The 23,423-nt window shown below is 37.8% G+C and overlaps 1 protein-coding gene across 1 annotated transcript in view; it reads right to left on the bottom strand.

Moving 5' to 3' along the window:
- LOC104496609 (EGF-like repeat and discoidin I-like domain-containing protein 3) overlaps positions 1 to 14,258 on the bottom strand; it is a gene marked incomplete at both ends in the record, with an annotated part of 25,371 nt that extends 11,113 nt beyond the window's left edge. The window contains one exon of the mRNA XM_010139754.1: positions 14,077 to 14,258. Within this exon, the coding sequence (XP_010138056.1) occupies positions 14,077 to 14,258 (182 nt within the window). The remainder of the gene's footprint in view (positions 1 to 14,076) is intronic.
- Positions 14,259 to 23,423: the final 9,165 nt, after the last annotated feature.

Here is a 23,423-nt window from a genome sequence, read left to right as displayed (position 1 = left end):
AGCAGGAGGTCATTGGGGGCTCCTGGGTCTAGCAACTTTCAAGGGACCTAATTCAGCCAACATACACCAGGGATTCGGCTGCGATGTCTACAAGCAGTGAGCAGATACATGGATGCCTGTTGCCCTACATATGGCATGAATCATTATATGAAATTGGGTAAGGTGCTGTTTAACACCTACAGGTAATATAATCTGCCTCAAACAGGTTTTGCATTTCGATGATATTCTGGGGCTAGAATAGATGATGAACCCTGAATCACTCACATAAAACTACACATAAAATAAAGCCAGTATGATATAAATTTATTTAAATCTGATGCTGCAAGAAATAGATTATGTCTACACAGCATATGATGAATGATGCAAAGTCACCATGCTGATACTGCAAAAAGCTCAGCTAGAACACAGGCATGGCAGTCAACTGACGCTAATAGACAGTGCCGTGGGACAAGATACAATACTTCGGAGTCAGTGCTGTACACACTGTCAAAGGCTGAATTCATGTACTGCCAGTCACTCGGTGCCTCCTATACTATGTCACAGAGCCTAAACTAAGTGAAAACAAAATCATTTGAGGCATACTCCCTCCAGTGTGGTATGTGCCCAAGAGCTGGGGAATAAAATTGACTCTATCATTTAAAAAGTTCTCAGCAGTGTTTGAAATTTCTTTTAACCTTGCCCTTTGAACCATCACAATTATCCTGAATGATTAGACCACTTTTATCATCACAGCAGGTAATATCATGGCCTCTTACAACAGGAGGGGAAAAAGTAACCAGCATGCCATGTTTCTTGCTCTCAGCACTAATTCTGTAGGAGTAATTATCTATTAAACAATTTTTACTGGTGTACTAATGTTTTTAATTGCAATGACTCACACACGTTTTAGGATGCTAAATCGTTCAGTTGTCTACACTGACGAAGACATAGCTAATCAAGATTTTACTGGAACTTGAAAAAGCCCATATCAGAAAGGATATAAACTGATGAAAAAGAACAGTTTCCTAAGAGAAAGTGTCAATATATATAAGGTAATTTTACAAGTTCCTGTAGGTTGCACAGTGCATCATTTTCAAAGGCAGTTCACAACCAGTCCTGCAAATCTATACAGTGTGTGTGAAGCTTAATTTTTAGGTATGAGTAAATGTAGGACCATAACACGAGGGAATTGCTTCATCCTTGCTTCCCATAAACAGTCTAAAGGACTCCACAAAATAAAGATTGAAATAACTTTCCAGCATGCCAAACAAACCTTAAAATTAGAGAAAAAGGACTAAATTCACAGTCATTATATGTCAATGTAACAGAACAGCAGAGATTAGGGACAGCACCAGTGCAATAAGTTCATATTCTTCTTCAATTTGTGATCAAATACTAGTATATTCAGTACGTAGAAACCATGCACTTGACAAGAAAGAAAAAAAAAACAGTTGCATCTGTCTCATCTACATTATTATGTGCAGAAGAAGAGAAGAAGAATGAGAAGATGGAGCTACTTTAGGAAGCCACCATATATGATGCTCCTGGCCAGAATATATAGCCATACTCTCCTTATTTGTTATTGCACTATTAGCAATAACACCACTAATATTTCATATAGGTAAGGTTTGTCTGCAGTATACCTTAAGAACAAGCTTCCAAGAAATGCTCAGGTTAAAGGCTTCAGGAAACACTGGGTCTTTGAGACTGCAGAAGTAGTTTTACATGAGCCTTCATTCATAAACAGAAACGCAGTTTTCGGAGAACTATGGTGTTTACCTGTTTCAGTCATGAGATACAGTAACATTGCTATAAATAATTTCCCATCTTTTCTAGCACTATATATATATTTACTAATACTCAACATTACTCATATAAAAATAGGATTGAATAATGGATCAAGGTTATACTGGTATTCAAAGACTTATTACAGCAACTCTTCCCTGCTGATTTCATCAAGTTTTGAAGAATTGAAATTTAATGTTTTTGTCTTTTTTTTTTAGTCATAATTCTGATAAAGCTAGACAGGAGGTACCCACAGCAACATTTTCTGATGAAAGATAGGACACTTGCCAATGGAAATGCTGGTAATAAAATCAAGAACTGACATGATTCCCTCTGTACTGGGAAATTTAGTGAGGCTGAAAGCTCATGTCCCATGCTTCCTTTTCTGGCTTCAAGCACTAGAGGCCCTTAACATGACTGAACATTACTGTTTCACCCTGATGTCATGACACGGACAGGAGGCTGCAGAGCAGGATTCAGCATGTGATGAGGTGCAGGAAGATCAGAGCAGGTCAGTTACTATTATCTTCCCTGTAGGAAATCATTGCTGGCACCCGGAGTTAAGGTGCTCCTATGTCTCGCCTGTCTGCGGCTTTTTGTTACTCTCCTAATAGGCACTTTCAGCAGAGCTTCTCCAGATTTAGTTGAGGGCATTAACGCAGTCAGCACAGTAGCAGTGATAGGTATTCTAGCTACCATCTAGATTAGGTAATACAGTGATTTCTCCATGGTAGTATTCCAGCTGTTGCTACCATTCTGGAAGGATGTTTATTACATGGAGAAAGGACAACATGTTTTATATTGTAATTGTGAAAGTCTAGGAGAACTAACAAGCTCATTTCCTACAGGTCACTTTACAAATAATTCTTAACGTGATTGTGAGATTGCACCTTGCATATAAACCAACTAAATGCTCAGTTATTTCTGATCCCAAACCCTTTTCGTTTCACTTGCATGGATGCAGATCCAGCAAGATCTCATCACAACTTTGCTATTAAATCCTTTGCAAAATCATCTTCCCAGTACTGCTGTTTACAGAGCGCCTGGTTAGTCTATCACACCTGGCAACAACAAACATCTCTCAGGGCTTCTCTGTACTCACTTACATCTTAGCCCCAGCAACCCATCTCCTTTGCTATCTTCAGTAAGCCCATTTATATGCTTCTAGCTAGACATGTTGAATGAGAGATTTTAACTGGCCCACTAGTTTAATTTGCTCTTCTGTAAAAAAATCAGAATATAGGTTAAACCCTACCTGTGTGGAACACATAAATACAGGGATTGTTTGGCCCTTGTAGTGCTAATGCAGAGGAGCATGTATCATGAATATTACTAAAAGCACTCATATGATTTTGTGTTTGTCGAGAACTTTCACCTTAGGCCTCAGAGAGTTTGCATCATTACAGAGACTAAAAACTTGATTGGTCATTAACTCATTATTTCAGTCCCAAATGTTGTCATTATAAATGCCATTAATTGAATGATATGAATTATTCAAATAGTGACGTGTTTAGACTGTCATCTCAAGAGGAGGCCAATAATCAATCTCACATTGTTCAGAAGTTTGTAGCCCTGTAAAATTTCATCTCATTTACGGAGTATTGACTAAAGGGGCATTAACTACCTGCAATTTCAGGTTAGCTAAGAAACACTAAGGTCATTTACTGCTATTATTGATTCCTTCATGAATTCCTTGTGAATACTGTTGCTGTCTTTGGCATGCTAATATCTTCCAGAAAGAACTTCCCCAAAATGCCTAGTAGTTCCTAATAGTGAATAGTGAATAGTTTCTAGATTATCAGTCAAAGAATGTGTATACAAAAACATCAGAGAAAGTATCTATATGTATTTCCACTGCTAAAATAGCTTTGATCAATAGCTTGTAGAGGCTGGAAGACAGATGTTAGATTCAGGTCCCAGAAACAAACATGCACTTTCAATCCAAAAAAACCCTCTTCTTTGGGGAAAAGAAGTAAATTCAAAAGGTAAAATATTAAAATCGCCATGAAAATATACTCAGGGAAAATTTTTAAAGTGCCCATTGCAAATATTAGAGGTACTTTCCTTTGCATCATTTCCATTTGTTTTTAAGGCAGCTTGGTAGATGCACTGGTAAAAACTCTGGAAACATGTATGACCTTCCCTTAAGCCCAACAAGAACAACTGGGAAGAATTTCCATTCAGACTTCAGGTCCTATGTCCTATTCAGGTCCTATTTGTCCAGGGTCCATGTATATTTTCAGATCAAGAAATGTTAAGAAGGAAATGTGCTAGAAAATGGCAAGTCTGTTGCCCAGATGAAGAAATCATTAGTTTTGAATATTAAAGCTGAGCCTGGAATTAAACCCATCCACTGAAAGATGGGAGCTAAAGCAAAACTAAAGTATCAGGGAATCCCAAATCTCCCCGGCACTGGGAGTTCCCTACTAAGGTTTTAATCATTGCACATTCTCAGCTCATTTTAACATGCTGGGAAACTAAAGCTACTTAGTTCCTCCACCAGAATAAACCCATTAAATGACAATAGTGGTATCAAATGGTGCGCAAACCCACGGAGAGAGTACTTCTTAACCATACCCTGATCGTCATGGGCTGTGCAATGGGTGGACTTCCTTTTCCTATGTGATCCTGGCTACATCAGCCTTGGGTGATGCTGCAAATCCCACCATTCAGCCAAGAAGACTGGATTTTTTGCAAGGAGTCAATAAGGAACAAGCCACACAGTGGATCTGTGCTTGCAGACTCCTGGTGAACAACTGCTTCTCACGCTAGCATACTTCAACTATCTTTCCTCAGCCAGTAATGAAATGCTGTTTTGAGTTGCAGTCACAACAGAATATTTCAATTTCGTAACAGTGATAATAAAATACACATCCTCACCCCCTTTTTTCCTTGGTCAAGATAATGCTAATCATTGTACACCTATTTAAAACTGTCTTTTCTATTGAGCCTGGCAGCCACAGCTGGCCTTATGGTGCCTATTAAGCTGACCATACCATCCTTTCGCTCTTCCCATGTATCTGCAAATAGCTTGTCTAGTTAGTGCAGAGTCATTTTAGTTGTTGCTTTATAGAAGACCTAAAGCAAATTGAAATTCCAGCTGTAATTAGGACTTCTGACTGATCTGGTAATGCTGCTTTTAATTAGGGCAACTGTTAGACTGTGTCCATATTGTGACAAAATTTGTGGAAGAAAGACAAATGGGAGTACGCGAAAGCAATTTTTCCCACATATTGTCATGTTTGAGAATAATCTGTTAGTTGCTTTGAGACTGGTTGTCTAGGGAGACAGGCCAAGGTGGACAAGACAGATACAAGTGGAGTTAAGAGGGAGATTAGTAAGCACACAGGGTACAGATGGCTTTGTGACTGCTGAAAACACTATGCCACTCAAATGATTTCTCCACCCACAAATGCTATTAGAGACTATCAAAAGTTGACTCAAATGATTAATCCCTCCTGAACCTTACAAATTGTCTGAGTATTTGCTGAATCACAACTCATATTTTCCATTATTTCCTGACATTAAGAATCAATAGACAAAAAAGGTTGATATATAAACACAAAAAGATATCCTTCAGTGAGACTTTCAAATCACTTTCATCACCTCTGCATTTTTCCTCAAAATACTTTTTCCTTCTACAAAAATTGGCAGGCAAGAGATTAGATTAAATAAGTTAATTGTTGCTTGGGTTTGTGATAGACAATGAAAAACCCTCAAAATTTGAGAAGTCTCAGTGAAAAACTCAAGACTTGAATGATGTCTCTATCTTAATGACTCATGAAATAAGGCGGTAAGAGTGCAAGAGGAAAACACACTCCTATTTTTAAGTCCACAGAATTGATATTCCACTGAAATTAGATGTTTGAAAAGACAAGGACATCATCATTTCCAGAAGAGGACAAGGAGTATGAGTTTACTTAGGTCTTGTTTTCTGCTGTAGTAACATGATGCTGATGTATTCCCATACTTCCAACAGGCTACATAAAACTTTTCTGCACCAGCTGTAAAATCGCAGAGAAACATGGAGGTGCAGCCAGGGACCTCATACTTGCTTCTCCATAGCTAGAGCTGTACCAAGGCTTTGACTCTATCCTCACCTTGCAGATTGCTCTGCAATTCTGTGACCTACCTACATGAACATAAACTCAGAATATATGTAGTGCCCTGGGGCCGTCGGCACAGAATTAAGTGTATAGGCATGTCTCTGTACCAAACAGACACAAAAAAAGTATTTATTGGCATGTATTTCTACTTTTTCTTGAACTTTGTTTCCTGAACCTTAACTGTAATTTGAAGTAATTGGAAACTTAACTGAAGTAATTTGAAACAGCTTTGTTCTAGAAGTCAAGTCTAGTGGAAGAGTACCTATAAATGAGGATCGTTTGCTTTGCTGTTTTTGAAAGCGATTGTTTACAAGATAAAATATGACTTGTTTGACTACAGCACATCAGCCCAGTATCGTCTTACAGGTTTAGATGCAGGAGGACTACGATGTCCACACATCACTCCATTAGTTGGTGAGTCACCGCATAGGTGCTGGGGCATATCCACAGGCTACTTATTACTGACGTGAGAAACCAGACGGACACATATTGCTCATTTTGGTGTGTCACCACTTGCTGGTTTGGTGGCTTTTAATATCAGGATTGTAAATGTGAAAAACCATTAAGTCAAAATAGGTGGTGTTAGAGAAGCATGAAACAACGTGTTTAAAAGCAGTTACTTCAGTCGTTCAGCCACGTTACACAGAGTAATTAAGGAAAACCAGCATGCAGGCTGACAGAGCATGGTGTTATGGATAGTGTTCATAACAGCATCAAGTTTTAGTTGCCATGGGGATGCTAATTCTGAACTGACTGCTTTTGTGTCTCTAAAACCTCAATCAAAAGTTGTTTAAGTCTGTGCGTAGGTGTTTGTGTGTACAAAGAATGAAACTAGGAGATAAAAGACAGTATCAAATAGATACCAAGATAAGGGACACAAGGGAGTATCTAGATGATTACACTTAAGAAGATGCTCCCAGTTCTTTTGTTTTCTTTACAGTTTTGAATACATAAATTATATTTTTAGCCTGCAAGCTAAATGTATAGACATTATGGGAGATCTGCAGCTAGCACACATCGCTGTTGACTTCACTGAAGACAGGAAACCTATGGCAGGCTTTGACTAGCTGAAGATTTCTTCTGATTCCTGCAGTTCAGAGGTCCTATGTGGGATAGTTTTGAGACAATTCAACTACACTTTCATTATTAGTTTCTGTTTTCTCCCACCAAGGGCTTTCAGGTACTTATTGCCACTCGTCAATATCCCCCAAGGAAATCCTCCCATGAAATTAAGTCAGACTTTGGAGTATTGACAAAAAATGCAGACTTTTAATAGTTTTCTTAGTCAGCATTTAACTTAGCAGATTAAGTCTTCCTATATGGTTCCAGTCACCTTACATGATGACTCTCAGATTGTATTTCATAAGGTTCACTTGGCCACACTATACTAAAATGAGAGCTATATTAAGCAATATCAAATATCTAATCTATGATGACAGGTATTTTTGGAAGCTGATACAACAGTACTCATGAATGAGGAAATGAACTTTGACAAAATGAATGGTTTGACAGATGGTAGTTTGCTTAGAGCTCTTACTAACAGATGTTTGGATGACTGTTCTGCAAGACCTCTGTGTATTTTGGGTTTTATCATTTTATTAGCAAATAGCTATCACCTGGTGTATACTTGCTCTTTGGAAGTTCTTGATGTGGAAGCTGCTAGTTTTTTGTCTTGCCTTTGTTGAAAAAAAACCTCAATGCTTATTGGTTCTTGCTAGGTGATAATAATGATGGAACTTAGAAAGTCTTTATTATAAGTACATTGTTTGTGCATCACAGTGCTTATGATTAGACTTGTGAGATTCACCAATACACAATTAACTATGACAGTAGTAGGAACTGCGAGCCCTGAAAATGAAAGCTGAGCGTCAGAGGTGGGATTGAAACCACAGGTGGTGTGGGAGAGACTTATGTTAAAATCAAACTAAGACACAAATAAAAACATTTATTGTACCTACCAGAAACCTTTTTCTAATATAGACTTAATAAGAAAAAACAGAAATAAAAGAAAGGGATTCTCAGTAACAAAATAAATAAATAAAGTACCAACATGGCTTTTGGAGTAGAAATTAAAATTTAGATTCTCTCAAAAAAGTACCCTGATCACTGTGCTGCACAATTCTTGCCTTACCCTGCTGATTTTAATCCATCTTAATGTAGATTGTATATCCAAGAGCACATCAATGCACTATCATCTACTGTATTGATATATACGGATATATTTTCAGAGAATTAAGCGTATGAGTAATACTTAAGGAAGAACCTCGTGCTCTCTTTTCTCTGGATGAATGTTCCCATCACTCATGCAGCACAACTGTGCACACCCTCTAGGGCACAGGACATTTCCATGCATTTCATGGGACGACCATTGTATTAGTCCCTAATTAATTATTCTGACTGCTGCTGTGGGAACAAGCTAACAAGCTTTCTATGAACTACATTTTTGTGGCTCTAACTATACTTAACATTCTCAATTACACAGGGGCTTGGGAAAAATTTTCCTTCAGTCTGCTGGGGTACATCCCTTTCCATCAATGATTTCCTTTTTTATTGAGTCTCTACAGAAAGATTATTTATTCAGACTTTCAAGAAATATGATGAAGATTTTTTTATAAAACTTCCAAACATATTTAAAAAGAAAAAAGTATTACCTAAAACAGATGCACCATATGTGTTTTATTTTGGACTAGAATGTTAATATATTCTAATTACCAATTAGAAGCTGGGCACCTTTCCCATCAAACTGTTGTATCTCAAACCACGGAGTTTCATCTGAACATTAGTGTATAGTTTCAGAAAAAACATTTGGAGAAAAACTTAGAAAAATGCTAGAATTAGAATGCTCTTTTCATACATTCTAAATAAGACTTCTAGTTTTTCCATTTTGAATGCACATTTGACATTCATAAATTGACCCAAAAAAAGAATACGAAGCAGAGATGGAAGGGGATGAATTATTTGGAGAAGAAAAAACCCCAAACTAAGTATTTTGACTATGCAATAAAAAACTAGGGGGGAAAAGCTAATTACTCAAAGTGCAACTTTATTTCTCATTTTTTGATTCCGCAACCAAACTGAGCAGTCCAGCTCTTTTGTAAATGAATCCTCCTCCTTCTCACAACAGTAACATTCAATATTTGAATATTTTATTTAAAAAACAATTGGTAACAACACTAATGTCTCCAGAGAAATGTTTCCCACTATTTTAATGAGGGATAACAAAATATTTTTTTTTAATTTTCAGGTTCAGGTTCAGGTGTTCAATCATAGCTCCCAGACAGTGGCATGATACACAGTAATTAGTTCACTTTCTTAATATTCTCCAGATGTAAAGTATGCTCAAATCTGCCTTTGGGGGCTGCAGATTAATACGGATGTTGTAAAAAGAACTTCTATGTCCAAAAGACCACAAAGCACTTAAAAGAGGTGGTATTCTCTTGTACACGATTAAAATTTTTGCATCATGAAGTAGGGATCCTCTTCACAATCACACTCAGGAGATAAGCAGAAATTAAGGGATCTCTTGTTCTCAGATGGGATAGCTCAGTCACGTGCAACAGCAGCAACTGCAGGAGAACCAGCAGGTGCTGATCATTCCCTCTCCTTGCTAAACAGACTGGCCACAGCCAGGACCAGGACATCAAATTCTCCCCATCCTTTCCTTAATCAAAACTTTCCCTTCTCCTTCCTGACTTGAAACATCATCTTTGACAACTTTGGTGCTGTACCAATCTTTGCTATGTAATGCTTCCTATCATCCTGCACTGCATACCTTCATTGTCTAGCCTTAAATCTAATACCTTTTACTCTAGACCTTTTCTGTGCCTTTACCTATCTTCTTATTTTGTTCTAAGTCTATCCTGTTTTTCTGAGGTTGATATTCTTAGCACTTCCCGGTCCTTTGACCTCCCAACCCAGCCCAGCGACGCAGTGGTAGGAGCCACTGAAGTTCAGCTGTCAGTTCTTTCTCCACTCCAGCCTCTCTGGCATAGGTGGTATATCTTACTGTTATCAGGCTAATTAACATTTATAAAGGGTCATCTGTTGACCAAGAACCCATTGCACTGTTATTATTTGCAGAGCAGAAAGACCATGCCTACTCTGAAAGACTAAAGAAGCTCTCTCATCCCTCCGCAAGGTTCCTCAACATGCATCTCCTTTCCAAGTCACTAAACATCTTAAATGCATGAATTTGGTATGGACCAAATGCAAGATTTTGGTACTGTAGGCCAGTCCTTACATTGCTAGTTATAACAAATTATTCTATCTTATCTTACAGTGTTTTACGCTTATATAATATACAAACATGATATGTGTACAGACATTTTAGTTTATGCATTTTTGGGCATGTCCACCATGTCTGAAGTCTTTGTATATTACAGGGATAATAACTGCAGTGATATAAAAAAGGATATTTTATGGAAGCAAAAGGAAAACCAGTCATGAATAGGGGAAAAGTAAGTGAAGAAATATTAGGTTTGGGTGATGAAATTGGAAGAGAAGAAGAAATGTAAGGGTATAGATATGGATCACTAGGTGCCAAAAACCGCTAGGGAGGAGTAACATTTAGAAGGTCCTATCAGCAATTTGAGATTAGCAGTGATTATGACTTTGGATATTATAGAGAGAAAATAGAAACAACAATCCTGACTATGGTGATCCGTATTCTGACCCATATTGCCTTGGTCAAAATATATATGACTAGAAAAATACGGATATGTGCAAAGAAGGGGTAGAGATAAAATGAAATAAGAATTAAAAAGAAGCAGGATATTTTAAAGCCATAAATGCAAAAGGACAATAGGAAAAAGAGAATCTAGTTGTGTCTTAAGAAAAAGAGTTTTGACACAAAAGACTTGTTATTGGAACAGGCAAAGTGACCATTTTACTTATATCTCAGGAAGCTGTATCTCAGGTACAGCTACTGAAAAATAGAAGTGTGGGATTTTTTCTCATTATATTTGGAAACATTAGAAGTTAGTGTCACTAATAAAGTGGCAAAAATTATACACAGGAACTATTCTATCACAGCCGACCTATAACAGAAACCCATAACAGAGAAACAGGTACCAGCAGAACTTTAAAAGGCAGATGTGACTTTAATTTGCTTTCAAAACCACGGTCATTGTCCCTTTAAATCATAAGCCAATTAGAAGTATTGTAGCACCATTACTAATTACATGCTGAGAGTGTAAATTTAAAATGGCAATTTCAATTTTCAGTTTTTGGGGAAGATGCAGGAAAATGAAATTGCATACTAATTAGTTCATGTGTGTCAGACACCTGAAAGATTAGGGGAAAAAAACTCTGCACTCATTACAAGTGAGTTGTAAGCAAAGCACTCAAACCTTTCATTTGCCAAGCTGCATATAAATAAAGAAATTAAATGACAAAGAAAATTGATAATGATGGAACAAGGCAAAAATAGCTACAGGCCTACATAATTACACTTTGGGGGACTTTACCCATTATACACAATTTCCTTTGGAACTTATCTAGCACTGGAAACTCTAAGAGGGTAATAGGTACTGCTTCAGGTTCATTGTGCTAAGTGTTCATTTACATTTCTGAAAAATGGAGTTTCTGATTTTGTAACTTCCGTAATCTCTGCCAAACATTCACATCATCTTCTGGACCAGCTGGTTACTCACTCAGACCACCATGGAAAAGGTCCTACATACAGAACCCTCACATTAGGATCTGAGAAGAAGCTGGTAACACCATAAAGTAAAAATTCAGAGTAGGCTGTTGTTAGAGGGAACGTTTCTCCCACAAGACCAGAAGGAAGGTAGCCAGAAACTTGCAGCCTTCCACAAGTTAAGTACCTTCCTGGCCATTACAGAAATTGTGTGAAAATAAAATACGGGATTTCTGCTTCTCCTCTCAGCAGAAACTGTTCACCTATAAGGGTCAGGCACTGTCTGAGTCTTAGAGTATATTTCACGCTTGAAGAAGAAGACAGGGCTCTGATGTAAAGAACTACTACATAGTGATTAAAGTGTGAAGTTGTAGAGGTCTGTATCTTTGACAAATAAAACAGGATTTCTGCAGAACACTATAAAGCAGTTTTCTTCTACAACTATAATCCCCCTGAAAAAACCTGTATTTTCTGTTCCCAGGTGTTTTAAGGAGAAAAGTCTTCAGAAAAGGAAAAAAAAGTCCTTTCAAGATTTAATCTTCTGTTTATAAATTACAAAGAATATTTTTGGTTTTGCTCTGAACTAAAAAGAAAACTAAAATGCTCCGCAAGTTTTGTGAAAATTATAGACCAAATTTTATTTTAAAAGAAAAATTAGAAGAAAAAGAAGGGAATCTAGGTGCTTAGTACACATTAATTATACCATTTAATTAGCTACTAGAAAGACCTTACATAACATGGCTGTCAAACAACCTGCATGAGAGTGGTGCTACCTAGATTAGGTCATTACCTCCAAAAAACAAGTTCAAACCTGATGCTATGGGCTGAGATTTGTAGACACATTTTCTCCATTGATCCAACCTTCCTTCCAGATAACAGAGAAGGGAAGATTTCCCTGGGAGCAAAGTCCAAGGCAGACATGATGCTGGTCTGGGTAGAAACCTGCACAGCTGCTTGACAGCTGCCTCCATGGTGGGTGGTAACTTTGCCAAGTGCAAATATGGAAGCAACAGATCATTAGCCATCCCCATCCAGTTCTTCTCCTAGTAAAGACATCTCTACCGGGTCAGTGCTAAATGATTTTGAATTTTTTCTCCAGCTACTTAATAAAGCCCACACTTTAAAGCAGCCCAAAAGCTCCTGTAACACTGGCTTTTTCATTACCCGTTAAAGCTACATTAGCTTTCTACTCCTGTGAAAATAATTCTGCACATGTTCCTTCATGTTATTCTTACAATTCTTTTTCCATGTATAAATTTTACAGATTTCCTAACCCTTCTGGTCTTTAAGGAAGAAAACTGACATAAGATGCATTGAAGGCCCTTTGTGTTTTCACTCTGCAACGAATAAGAAACAGGAACATTGATTTTATTTTTCAGAACTGACAAAACCCAGCACTCTCACCACACCAGTTTCAGAAAACTTCATCAAATGGTGTTTATGCCTGCTCTCCAAACAAGAAAAATAAGCAGTAATCCTGTAAGCTTTTTTACCGTGTATCTAGGAACTGCTCAGAAAAATCACAAATGGTAGTCCGTACAAAAACTTGAATATGTACAAAAATTATGCCATGTACACAAAGGCAGCTTCAAGAAGAGTGTGTCTGACACAGCTGAGGGACAGAAGGACAGCTCAGCTTAGTGCTGGTAGACAAGATGCTCCAGTACTATCTTTAGCTACTCCTGTGGTGGGTTCGCTGGGAAGGAAGCATCCTTTTCATGTGTTGACCATAGCATTAGTGCAAAAAGTCTCCCCATAGAGTATCTAACACCTCCTTTATTAACTAACAGCTGAAAATGCCAAAGCTTAGTTCAATTCGTATTATCATGAAAAGAAAACACCATAGAAGTAAAGAGCAACACAATCTTTGGACAATAATTATCTTCATTAAAATACACTCACAGGACTTCATATTCACTTCATGACTTTTACTGAAGTCATTTGCTGGGCACCGAGAAATCCAATCCACGATGAGGACACTGCCATTTGAATCATTCTAGCGCTACCATCCTTGAGTGGGAATGAAGACAGCCCCGTGGATGCGAATGAACTATCAGCTATATCAACCTTAATTAGAACAGTTGGTACTTTCAGCACGGTGCACACAAGACTGTGTGCCCTCAGCAGATCAGCAGGGAGGACAAACTGTTCTTGCAGGATCTGGTACAGCCAAAACCACATTAAAATGCTCTAGAATGATGCCCAAGGAAGGCTGCGAGCGTCAAAGACTCTCTACCTAGAGACATTTCTGCAAAATGGTACCAAGGACCTAATGAACTGATGTAATGTGTGGAAAGTATCTTCCTCGAAATGTGTCTTTATAAATTTGTTTCTACATTTAGAGCCACAATGGAACATTTGCATGTGTTTTTTGAATAAAAAGATTTGTGCATTTGTAAAATTAAGTTTATTACTGGTTTGCAACTAAATAGCCTAATAGATTAGGCTACATTTCTGACAGTGAATAAGAATCTAGCTGTTAGTTTACCACTTGTCTTCATCGGTTTCTTAAGTGACTCTGGCAATTGAATCAAGGAGATTTTTTTTCTCCTCAGCTCCATCTGTTACCTGAATCCATGGCCATCTGTCATTTTCTGCAGCAGTCCAAGCATTCACAAGACCCTTCTTATTAAGTCGTGCGTAGTATGGATACCATTTCTGGAGCCCAAAAAGAGCTCGATGAGTGGACGATGCAGTAATTTGTTGGTTCGTCACAATTCCTCCTTCTATTCCTAGTGGGCCTGAGCATCCTGCAAATGGGAACAAGAAAGGAAATTTATACAATGGGAACGATCAACTCTTCTGAGTCCCAGGTTGCTGTAGTTAGAAATAGCATACAAATAGCTCCAAAATGTCATGTCAAATACCTTATTAGAAGAGATTTAGAGCATATGAGCAGCACCTTCTTTTTGTGGAAATGGAAAAAGAAGAGGTACAAAAATATTGCTTGTAAATAACTATTCCCATTGCAAAATTAATGAAATAGATTAAGTTTTCAATTTGTTTTAGTTTGTTCTATCTGAAGAGTTGTGGGTTTGGGTTTTACAGATACAATGAAAGAGAATGATCCTTAGATTCAAATGTTGAAATAATTGCTGAAAGCAAATTTAAAATTCTGTAAATACTGCAAAGTTCCATATTGCTGCTCTTACCACAGAGGTTAGCATGTAGCCAATTAGCTATGAACTGATATTGTAGCTATCTTTAGAATATTAAACTAGACACATGATATTGTTCAGTTACGTTAAAAACAGTTAAATGTCTTACATATTTAATCAGAGCCACAAGATATGTATTTAACTGTAATGTTCAAGTGTTCATAATTTTATGTGTTGTATTTATCATTAAATTACCTGAAATACTTGTAGATGTAATCTTTTTAAAGTCCAGTTATTTCTGCACACATTGTTCCCTGAAGCCACTCCATTTGGGTACAGAAACAGGAGCGCTCAGTTATTGCAGCAATCCAGAGGAAGCTTTGAAAATTCATTATATACAAATGACTGGCATTCTATCTGCTATTAAATATCCCCAGGTATCGAGTAAACAAGATTTTTTTTTCAACTCAGTTCTGATGCAGAGTATAAAGAGAAGCTAATTGCAGGAACTACTGTAGCAGTGATCTTGCTCAATTGCTCAAAAGATCTTCTGCTTTGTGGGTGAACTGCTATTCAGGAACTTCGGATAGAACAGGACAGATGTTTTACTTACACTTGAGGTTTTCTCAGAAGCCTGGCAGAGTTTCACCTCAAGCAGTACCCAGGAAAGAACTCTGAAATGGTACTGCTATGAAATTCTTATACCACATTGGCAGAAAGTCACAAATAATAAAATTCCCCATTAATTTAAAGGTACAGAGAAGAAAAAGTGACCACTGCAATCTGCTCCTCTTGGCAGAAGCTGAGGCAGGGTGACAGTGCTGTGAGTCACTGGCAATATAATCCCCAGGTATTGTGTGTCACTGATAATGGAGACAAATATAAACAAAACTGCAGTTTTAAGTTGACTATGGAGCAAAAGCCTTGAACAAGAATGACTGCACAAAATATAAAATGCATCTCTCTCCTGCTGCTGTGCCAGGAGAAAATAATTTCTTTATCACCAGCATAGGCACACTATAGAATGTATTCAGAAAACCTTTGTAAGTTGGAAAAGTGTAATTTTTCATTGTGATATCAGGCATTACTTAAAAATTGAAAGACTTGTTCAACTCTTAGCTCTCTTTCTGAAATCTTTCCATCTTATCAGAACAAATTCATTTTGCATATAAACTGCCATATTTACTTGTAAGTCAGAGGTAAACTGCTCTACTTTCCTACAAATATTTTCTGCAGTTTCTTGTATTTACTTATCAAAACATCATTTCATAATAGAAAAGAAAGTGCACACAGATGTACCCACATGTATGTGTGACTCACAAACACACACAAGTGCATTCAGGACTGATTCCAGCTTACCATGAAATTAACCACCCAAACAGCTGGTATCTTAGATTGAAAATTATTTAAAAATGGAGATGTAAGAAAACAGAAGAGAGGTTTGCAAGAGGAGCTTTAAAAGGAGGCATGGCAGATGTTTTAGTATGGATGTGGAGCATACAGCAGTATCCTGTCTCCTCTTGGTGAAGAGCACAGGGATGAGGACTGTGCCAGCACTGCTGGCATTATTCACTGACCTAACATGAAAATTGTGTGCATGAGGACAGGACCCCAGCACGTATCAGAGCCAGTTTTTAGTGGCTCCAAAATAATGGTATTTGGCTTTAGTAGACAATTGTCAAAAGAAGAATATGTATTCGATGCCAAGACTCTTGATCTTCTCTAAACATCCCAGCTTTGGCATACTTGGAAGAGATGTGCACGTCCTTTTTGCTTATCAGCCTCTGTTTAAGGTGTAGAACTTTGTGGAAAGTTTTGATTTGAAGACATGTTAGGTCTCATACTTGCAATGCATTACACAGTAGTTGAATTATGTGCAAATTACTTAAAAGAAAAAGGTGAATTTTTCCTGTTAAATTGAAGGCAGCTAAAATACCAAGTACCACACTTCTCTACTTTGTCAGCTATGATCATATATGATCAGAAGTGTCTACGCTCCTTAGCTTTAGAAGTATAACTCCTGAAATCCAAAGCAAATCTCTGCTGTCAAGGAACAGGTACTTCATTGTATGGCCTTATTTTAATTGCAGTTCCAATCTTGGTTTGTCATGTTTGTCAGTCTTTCAATGTGAAAAATTTACCACTCCTAAAAATTAGAACTACCACATTAGAGACACTTTCTGCTTTGGTGTTCAGTTCATGCATAACAACATGAGAAGAGTAGGAAATATGAAACTGGATAATAATTTCTAAACAATATTAGCCTTACAACATAATATATTTGTACACACCGCTAAGATCTGTCTTTAGAGGACCAATAAGCTAAAGTTTAATCCTGCTCAAGACCTGCCTGCAGGTCCAAACCACAAGACTTGCAATGCAGTCCAACTCAGACCATAGCAGGGCTGATGAATTGAGCAATTTCCTCAGTACAGGCCTGGCAGAAGAGCCTTGAGGAAGCCCACCCAAGGTTATCTTGTTCTGAGACATAAGATACTTCCAAATGCATCATGAGGGGGCTCTTTTGAATCATAGAATAATTAAGGTTAGAAAAGACCTATAAGATCCTTGAGCTCAACCATAAACCCAGCACTACAACGTAATGGATAAACCATGTCACTGAGTGCTCCCTCTACACATCTTTTAAATACCTCTAGGGACCATGACTCCACCACCTCCCTGGGCAGCCAGTGCCAGTGCTTGACGACTCTTGTGGTAAAGAGATCTTCACAATGTCCAATCTAAACAGTTCCTGGAGCAACTTGAGGCCGTTTCCTCTCGTCCTATCACTTGTTACTTGGAAGAAGAGACTGACCCCCACCTCGCCACAACCTCCTTTCAGGGAATTGTAGCGAGTGAGGTCTCCCCTGACCCTGCTTTCCTCCAGGTTGAACAACTCCAGCTCCCTCAGTTGCTCCTCACAGGACATATGCTCTAGACCCTTCATCAGCTTCATTGATATTCTTTCAGTTATCTTACCCTGAACCTGACCACATTGATTCTAAACATCTGTTTCATAACCAAGCCAATCTGTACTTCAAGATATTTTTAAAACTCTTCAGTCTGTTTTAATAATGCTAAGCAATTTTCTAAATTACTAGAACATTTTGCTATCTTTCTGATTTACTGAAACAGCCAAGACTTCAGCAGAGTTTTTGCTAGGATTCTCTAAGTAAGCTCCTTCCACTGTTAAAACTGCACATTTACCCACCTCTTAGATCATTATTTGTAATCAGACATTAATCTACAAGAAAACCTTTCAATTTACTTTATCAGTTGAAATAGTTAAACACATTTTTGGATACTCAAATACCACACAGAAAATGGACTTTCCTTAGCCATATGCCCATTAATTTCTTCCAAATGCTCCAACAGATTCGTAAGTCATGCTTTCCCCTTACAAAAACTCTAATGTGGCTATTACTCTCTAAATTCATCAGAAATTTACTCAGCTGGATGACCTACCTGTGGTTCCATCAAACATATCAGTAAAGGGTTGGTTACAGACTAGCTTCTGGACAAGATACTCAATTTGAGACACAAACAATTCTTTCCTTCAAGTTAAGATATCAATTATTTTTTTTAGTGCTTAAAGGCTGTGACATGCCATTGACTACCAACAATGAAGAAAACAAGAAAATGCAGCTTTTGAAGATTGTTTGTCTTTTAAATAAAATTGAAATACATATTTTACAGAACAAGTACAAGATGTATTATGTTTTGTTGTTACGCATCTGCTTCTATTAAATCCACAGTTCATTTAACAAAAATCCTGACAGCTTGGAAAACTGCAGTCTCCAAGGAAGCAAGAATATCACTACAGTGATTGTACAATTCAGTCTGGTCAATGTCAGTCATTACATAGAAATCCATTTTTATTAGTTAATGCTGACACTCTGGGGTATGACAATCAGCTTGATGCAAGAAAGTAAAAGGAAAATAAAAGCAATTAAAAAGCTGCTCGACAGGTTCATGATTCACAAGGAAGATTTTGTCATCTGGAGCTGTTATTTTTAGTGACGTTAAATAACAAAATACTAACTCAAGCAATATTGGTTTTTTAAATCCTACAGTGACAACTCATATGCACTAAATAAAACCCTATTGATGCTTCTCTTGTTCTCATCAAACAGAAATCTGCCCACACTTCCCCATTGTCCATGAAGATGACAGAATGCAAAGGTGTACCAATAGCTACATGACTGTGAATGGATCCAGGAAAGGATGGGAAAAGTCAACAACACAAGAAAAGTAAAAGATTTGGTTCTCCTAAGAATCCCGATCAACCCACATGAAGATGCCACGGTTATAAAACTGCCTTGAAGGCTTCTTTTACAATCTCAGACTTAACTAGATTTGAAATGCTATGTACTATTTTGCACCACAAAGCAAATTGTAAGTTCTGCATTTCCACCCTTATCTCTTACAACAATAAATTCCTCCAGCTGAACAAAAATACTTGTGCAAAAGGAAACAGAAGATGGCACTTAGTTTGTGCTGGCTTACACTGATATCTCTTCAGAGGTAAATTAGAATAGGGAAATATGACACTGATTCACCTCTTAATAGGGGAGAGACAAACCATTTTAAGACAAAGAATTACTACAGTAGGAGATAATAAAAAGAACAGACTGAGTAAACAGTTTGAGTAAACATTTATGTCAGTCCACAAATTAACCAAAACCTCCAAAAGGTTTAAAAGTTGCTTGAAATTGTGCGGATTATGCCTCTGTAAACAGAAGAATAGAAGTTCTTGTTAGTGATGATGAAACATACCTCATTTTGCAGCGTAAGCATATAGTTTTCATTTCCTCCGTTTGTCACTAGCTAACGTCATCAAAACAAACACGCAAAATTGAATGTGTGCAGAAAACAAATCTCCTTTAGAAATCTGCAATCCTGTCTCTCTCCAAGCACCTTACTTTCTGGAATGAGGTTATCATAGCAAGCTAATTCTGCTGAACACACATAGCACGCTAATTCTGCTGAACACAACCCCTGACAATGGGATTACAGACGACCTCTGATACCGCAGTAATTAATGCTGATACATGCATAATCTCTCCAAAATGCAGTCTCCGATTTCTTCCTATTCCTCCTGACACCTGCACCTCCTTGCCCAGTTTGTTCTGTGGAGGAGATCTCTCTTCAGATTTGTTTTTACAGGAGCTGGTTAGGTGCATATGGACAATCATTTAGCAGTCTGCTATTAAAGCGTCCATCCAAATGCAATGTATGAAGCGATGTTCCTCTAGGCCTTGTTTTTTCATAATCATGAATAAAAATACTAAAATCCTCCCTCTTTATAAACATTATGTAAAGTACTTTTGCGGAGCGGTGGCTGGGAGTCACTGCTCGCTTCCTACTAGAATTGTCAGTGGACCCTCATGGTTTTAGTGACACTACTGTCCCCAACTGTCAACTTCACCATTGCACAGTGGATTACAGATGGCCTTTGATATTGCTGTAATTAATGCTGACACATGCGTAAGTGTTCCACCAAGCAATCTAGGCTTCAGCCTCCTATTTCTCCTTGTTCCTTCACACTGAGACACTCCTCCGATGATCATTCAGAGGGACTTTCTACACTGAGCAAGTCTGCAGAAACTACCAGCACAGCACAAGAGCATGTGGAGGTAACATCTCAGACACTGAGTGCAGATCAGGTCTTTTTTACACAGTGTTGTGTCTGAAATGGAGAGTCGTCACTCAGGACTAATTTGTTCGGTTCTAGTTTGGCAATTTCTCCATCCTGCTCTTTCAGTAGAATGGACAGGATTGTAAATTTGCTACAAAAAGCACAGGGGTTAATGTCTGAGGAACTGCAGCATACAGCTCAGTTGAAGAGGGGACATATCCTACAGGAATAAAATTAAAGGAAGATACAACTTCTGATTTAGGAAATTCCTAAGCTGAAGACTGCTGGTAGCTGAGAAAATACAGTGAGAGAACCATCACTTAGTTCTTGTCCCGTTTCTCGCACTCATTCATTAAGCATTCTATTCAGATCACTGTACAAGCACGACTATTGGACTGTCATCAGACCAAGCATGGTTATTCCTATGCTCAAAAAGAAGGGTATATCTAAAATCTCATACCTGCAAAGCTGTGGTCAGAAAAATAACTTATTTAGCATTGCTCCAGGAAATGATTGTTGCTGCCATGTTTGTGCTGAACTTCATCTCAGTAATGTTATTGACAGCACTCTGGCATAGATTCAGAATGTTTTTAATGGAACTGGCCTGGGAAGAGGACTTCCAGAATGAAGGCACGTTGTTTGTGGACTCCTATCAGAGAAAAGCACGGCTTCAAATGATCTGGAAAAGTATCCCAAGACACGTCAGCTACATTACAGCCACGCCATTCCTGAGAAATGTTTTCTGAATCCCTTTTTCAAATGCTCCAGTAATGAACATTCAACAATCCCATTTGGTGTTTGATTGAAGTCCAACTCGAATCTTTCTTATTCCATTAATTATTTCTTCTCCTGATTCTATGAATGTGACAACAGCGTCCTCTTCTCAAAATAGGATTTAGTGTATCTGTCTCTTCTCCTACTCTCCTTTCCACCTGGGGATACCAAATAATCGCAATTTACACCAAGCACACTGCATAGCACGAAGTGTGAAGGAGCACAGCTGTCCTTGCTGTACAGGTTATTGGACTAACAGGAGACACAACCCAAAACCTAGGCGAGAGTTTAGAACCCAGAAAAATGGTCGGCTGAACCATGACTGTGACGCACCATATGGCCAATTTACTGCCACAGCAGAAAACTACTGTCACTCCAGGGTGATTTCAGAGGAGAAGCACCACTCTCTAACAACCAAATAGAAAATGCTTTCCCTGAGTTTATACCACTATTCAAGTTACAGCATTCAACAATTTACTGATGCACATTACCTTTATTTTATCTTGTTCTCAAGCAGCAATTATGAATTTTTTTAAAAAAAGATTTAATTATATTGCAGTAAGGAGTTTAGTTTCTCAAACTCCTCTGCTGAGCTCTCATATAGAAACACATTAATCTTTATGTGAAAAATGATTTTTACATTTCAAGGTCGCACTGTGAAAAATAGCATTTCTACCATGTTTGAGTCGTGACATTAAGCAGTTTTACATAATCTTAGCCACCTAAACACTACTAAAATTGATCGGAATAAAACAGAAATTATGGAGTAACGCTAAAAAAAAACTTATCACAAGAATTAACCTACATTCATATTACAGAAGTTGAATTCATAGGAGCTTTCAAGTCACAATATAAAATAATTACCATGTGATAGTACTTATACACTTCAGCAATAACAGACACAGAAGCCATAGCCCCTAACTGCCGCATAGCAGTAATTCATTATTCTCTTAGGTTGCAATGACATGAAAAGATATTTGATTCCAAGTTCTATGTACCAATCCCAAGAGTTTTTGGTGGATCTGGACTTGGCCAGCTGCGGGTGGATGATATTTGTACAGCTGTAGATCTATTAATTACCTCCTCTACTTCTAGCTGTTTTAAGTGGCTGTGGCACAAGGGAGAGCCAATTAACAATTTAAGCATAACTTAGGCATGTAAAAATGAAATTGGGAACCCAACCGGATTTTAAAATAATCTTTTTTATTTGCTGCTGCAGGACCCTGTGCAATCTACACACTCCTCTGCTCTTTGGGTATTGATAGAAATACTTCCTCAAAGAATACATGAAAAGTCAGCAGTTTACAGCTATGTTAGGAAATTTGCTAATGAGATACAATTTTTTGTGGAACTTTAGCCTGATTTCAGGATAGCTACCGACAGCTTCTTTCAGAGTTCCTTGGTTTTATTTATTTACATTCATCTGTCTTTACTGACATACAGTTTGTTGGGGTTTTTTTGTTGTTGTTGCAATGTGGGGTTTTTTTTTTTTGTTTGTTTGTTTTTGTTCTGGGTTTTTTTTTGCCTATTGAGCATGCAACACAGACAAAAACCTGACCTATGTGGCAAATGCTTTATATCACAGTATATCCTCTCCTCTCTCCAAGTTCACTCCAAAAGACATGATCTTTTCTGGCATGGGGCAAGACTTTCCCTAAAAATCCTAGTAATTTTTAAGTAGAGTGGATGAATATATCTTAAACAGGTGATATTACAGTTTCCAGGACTGTCAGCTTTCCCAGGGAAAAAAAAGTGTAAACTAAAGAATGTTCATCCCAGTGCTGCCAAATGGGGTTCACCACTTGGAAAGCTCATCTTCTGCCTCTCAACTGGAGTGACTTGCTGACACAAACACACTCACAGTCGTGCTGTCTGGTGGTGGGAATGCTAATTTCAGAGGTGCTAACTGAACGGGAAATGTCACTGATTTCCTTTGTAACTTTTGTTCTATCAGAAGATGTGAAATTCCTGGATTTTGACCAGCTGACTATTTTGAAGCTCTGCATGATTCTCTGAATTAGTTACAGGAACAAGATGCTAATACTACTTTTTTTTTTTTTTTTTAACGTGCTAACCAGCTATTGATAATTTGAGCGCAGCTGCTGGCTATTTTGAAGCTCTTCATGATTCTCTGAATTAGTTTCAGGAACAAGATGCTAATACTTCTTTTTTTTTTTTTTTTTTTAACGTGCTAACCAGCTATTGATAATTTGAGCGCAGCTCACGACACATGTAGCTGTGTGCTTAATGATTGCTTCTTCTCAAAATCTGCCTGTTTCAAAGGCAACTTTGAAACAAACAAACAAACAAATCCAAACCTTCTCTTGGAAGTAAAACTGGAAAGACAAGATATAGTTACACTGAAAGACAATCTGCATTTTTCTAGCAGGTCTACAATGGAAATC

The sequence above is a fragment of the Buceros rhinoceros genome, unplaced genomic scaffold (genome assembly GCF_000710305.1).
Source record: "Buceros rhinoceros silvestris isolate BGI_N320 unplaced genomic scaffold, ASM71030v1 scaffold12887, whole genome shotgun sequence".
Taxonomy (NCBI): Eukaryota; Metazoa; Chordata; class Aves; order Bucerotiformes; family Bucerotidae; genus Buceros; species Buceros rhinoceros.
This window is presented reverse-complemented; position numbering and strand designations above follow the sequence as displayed.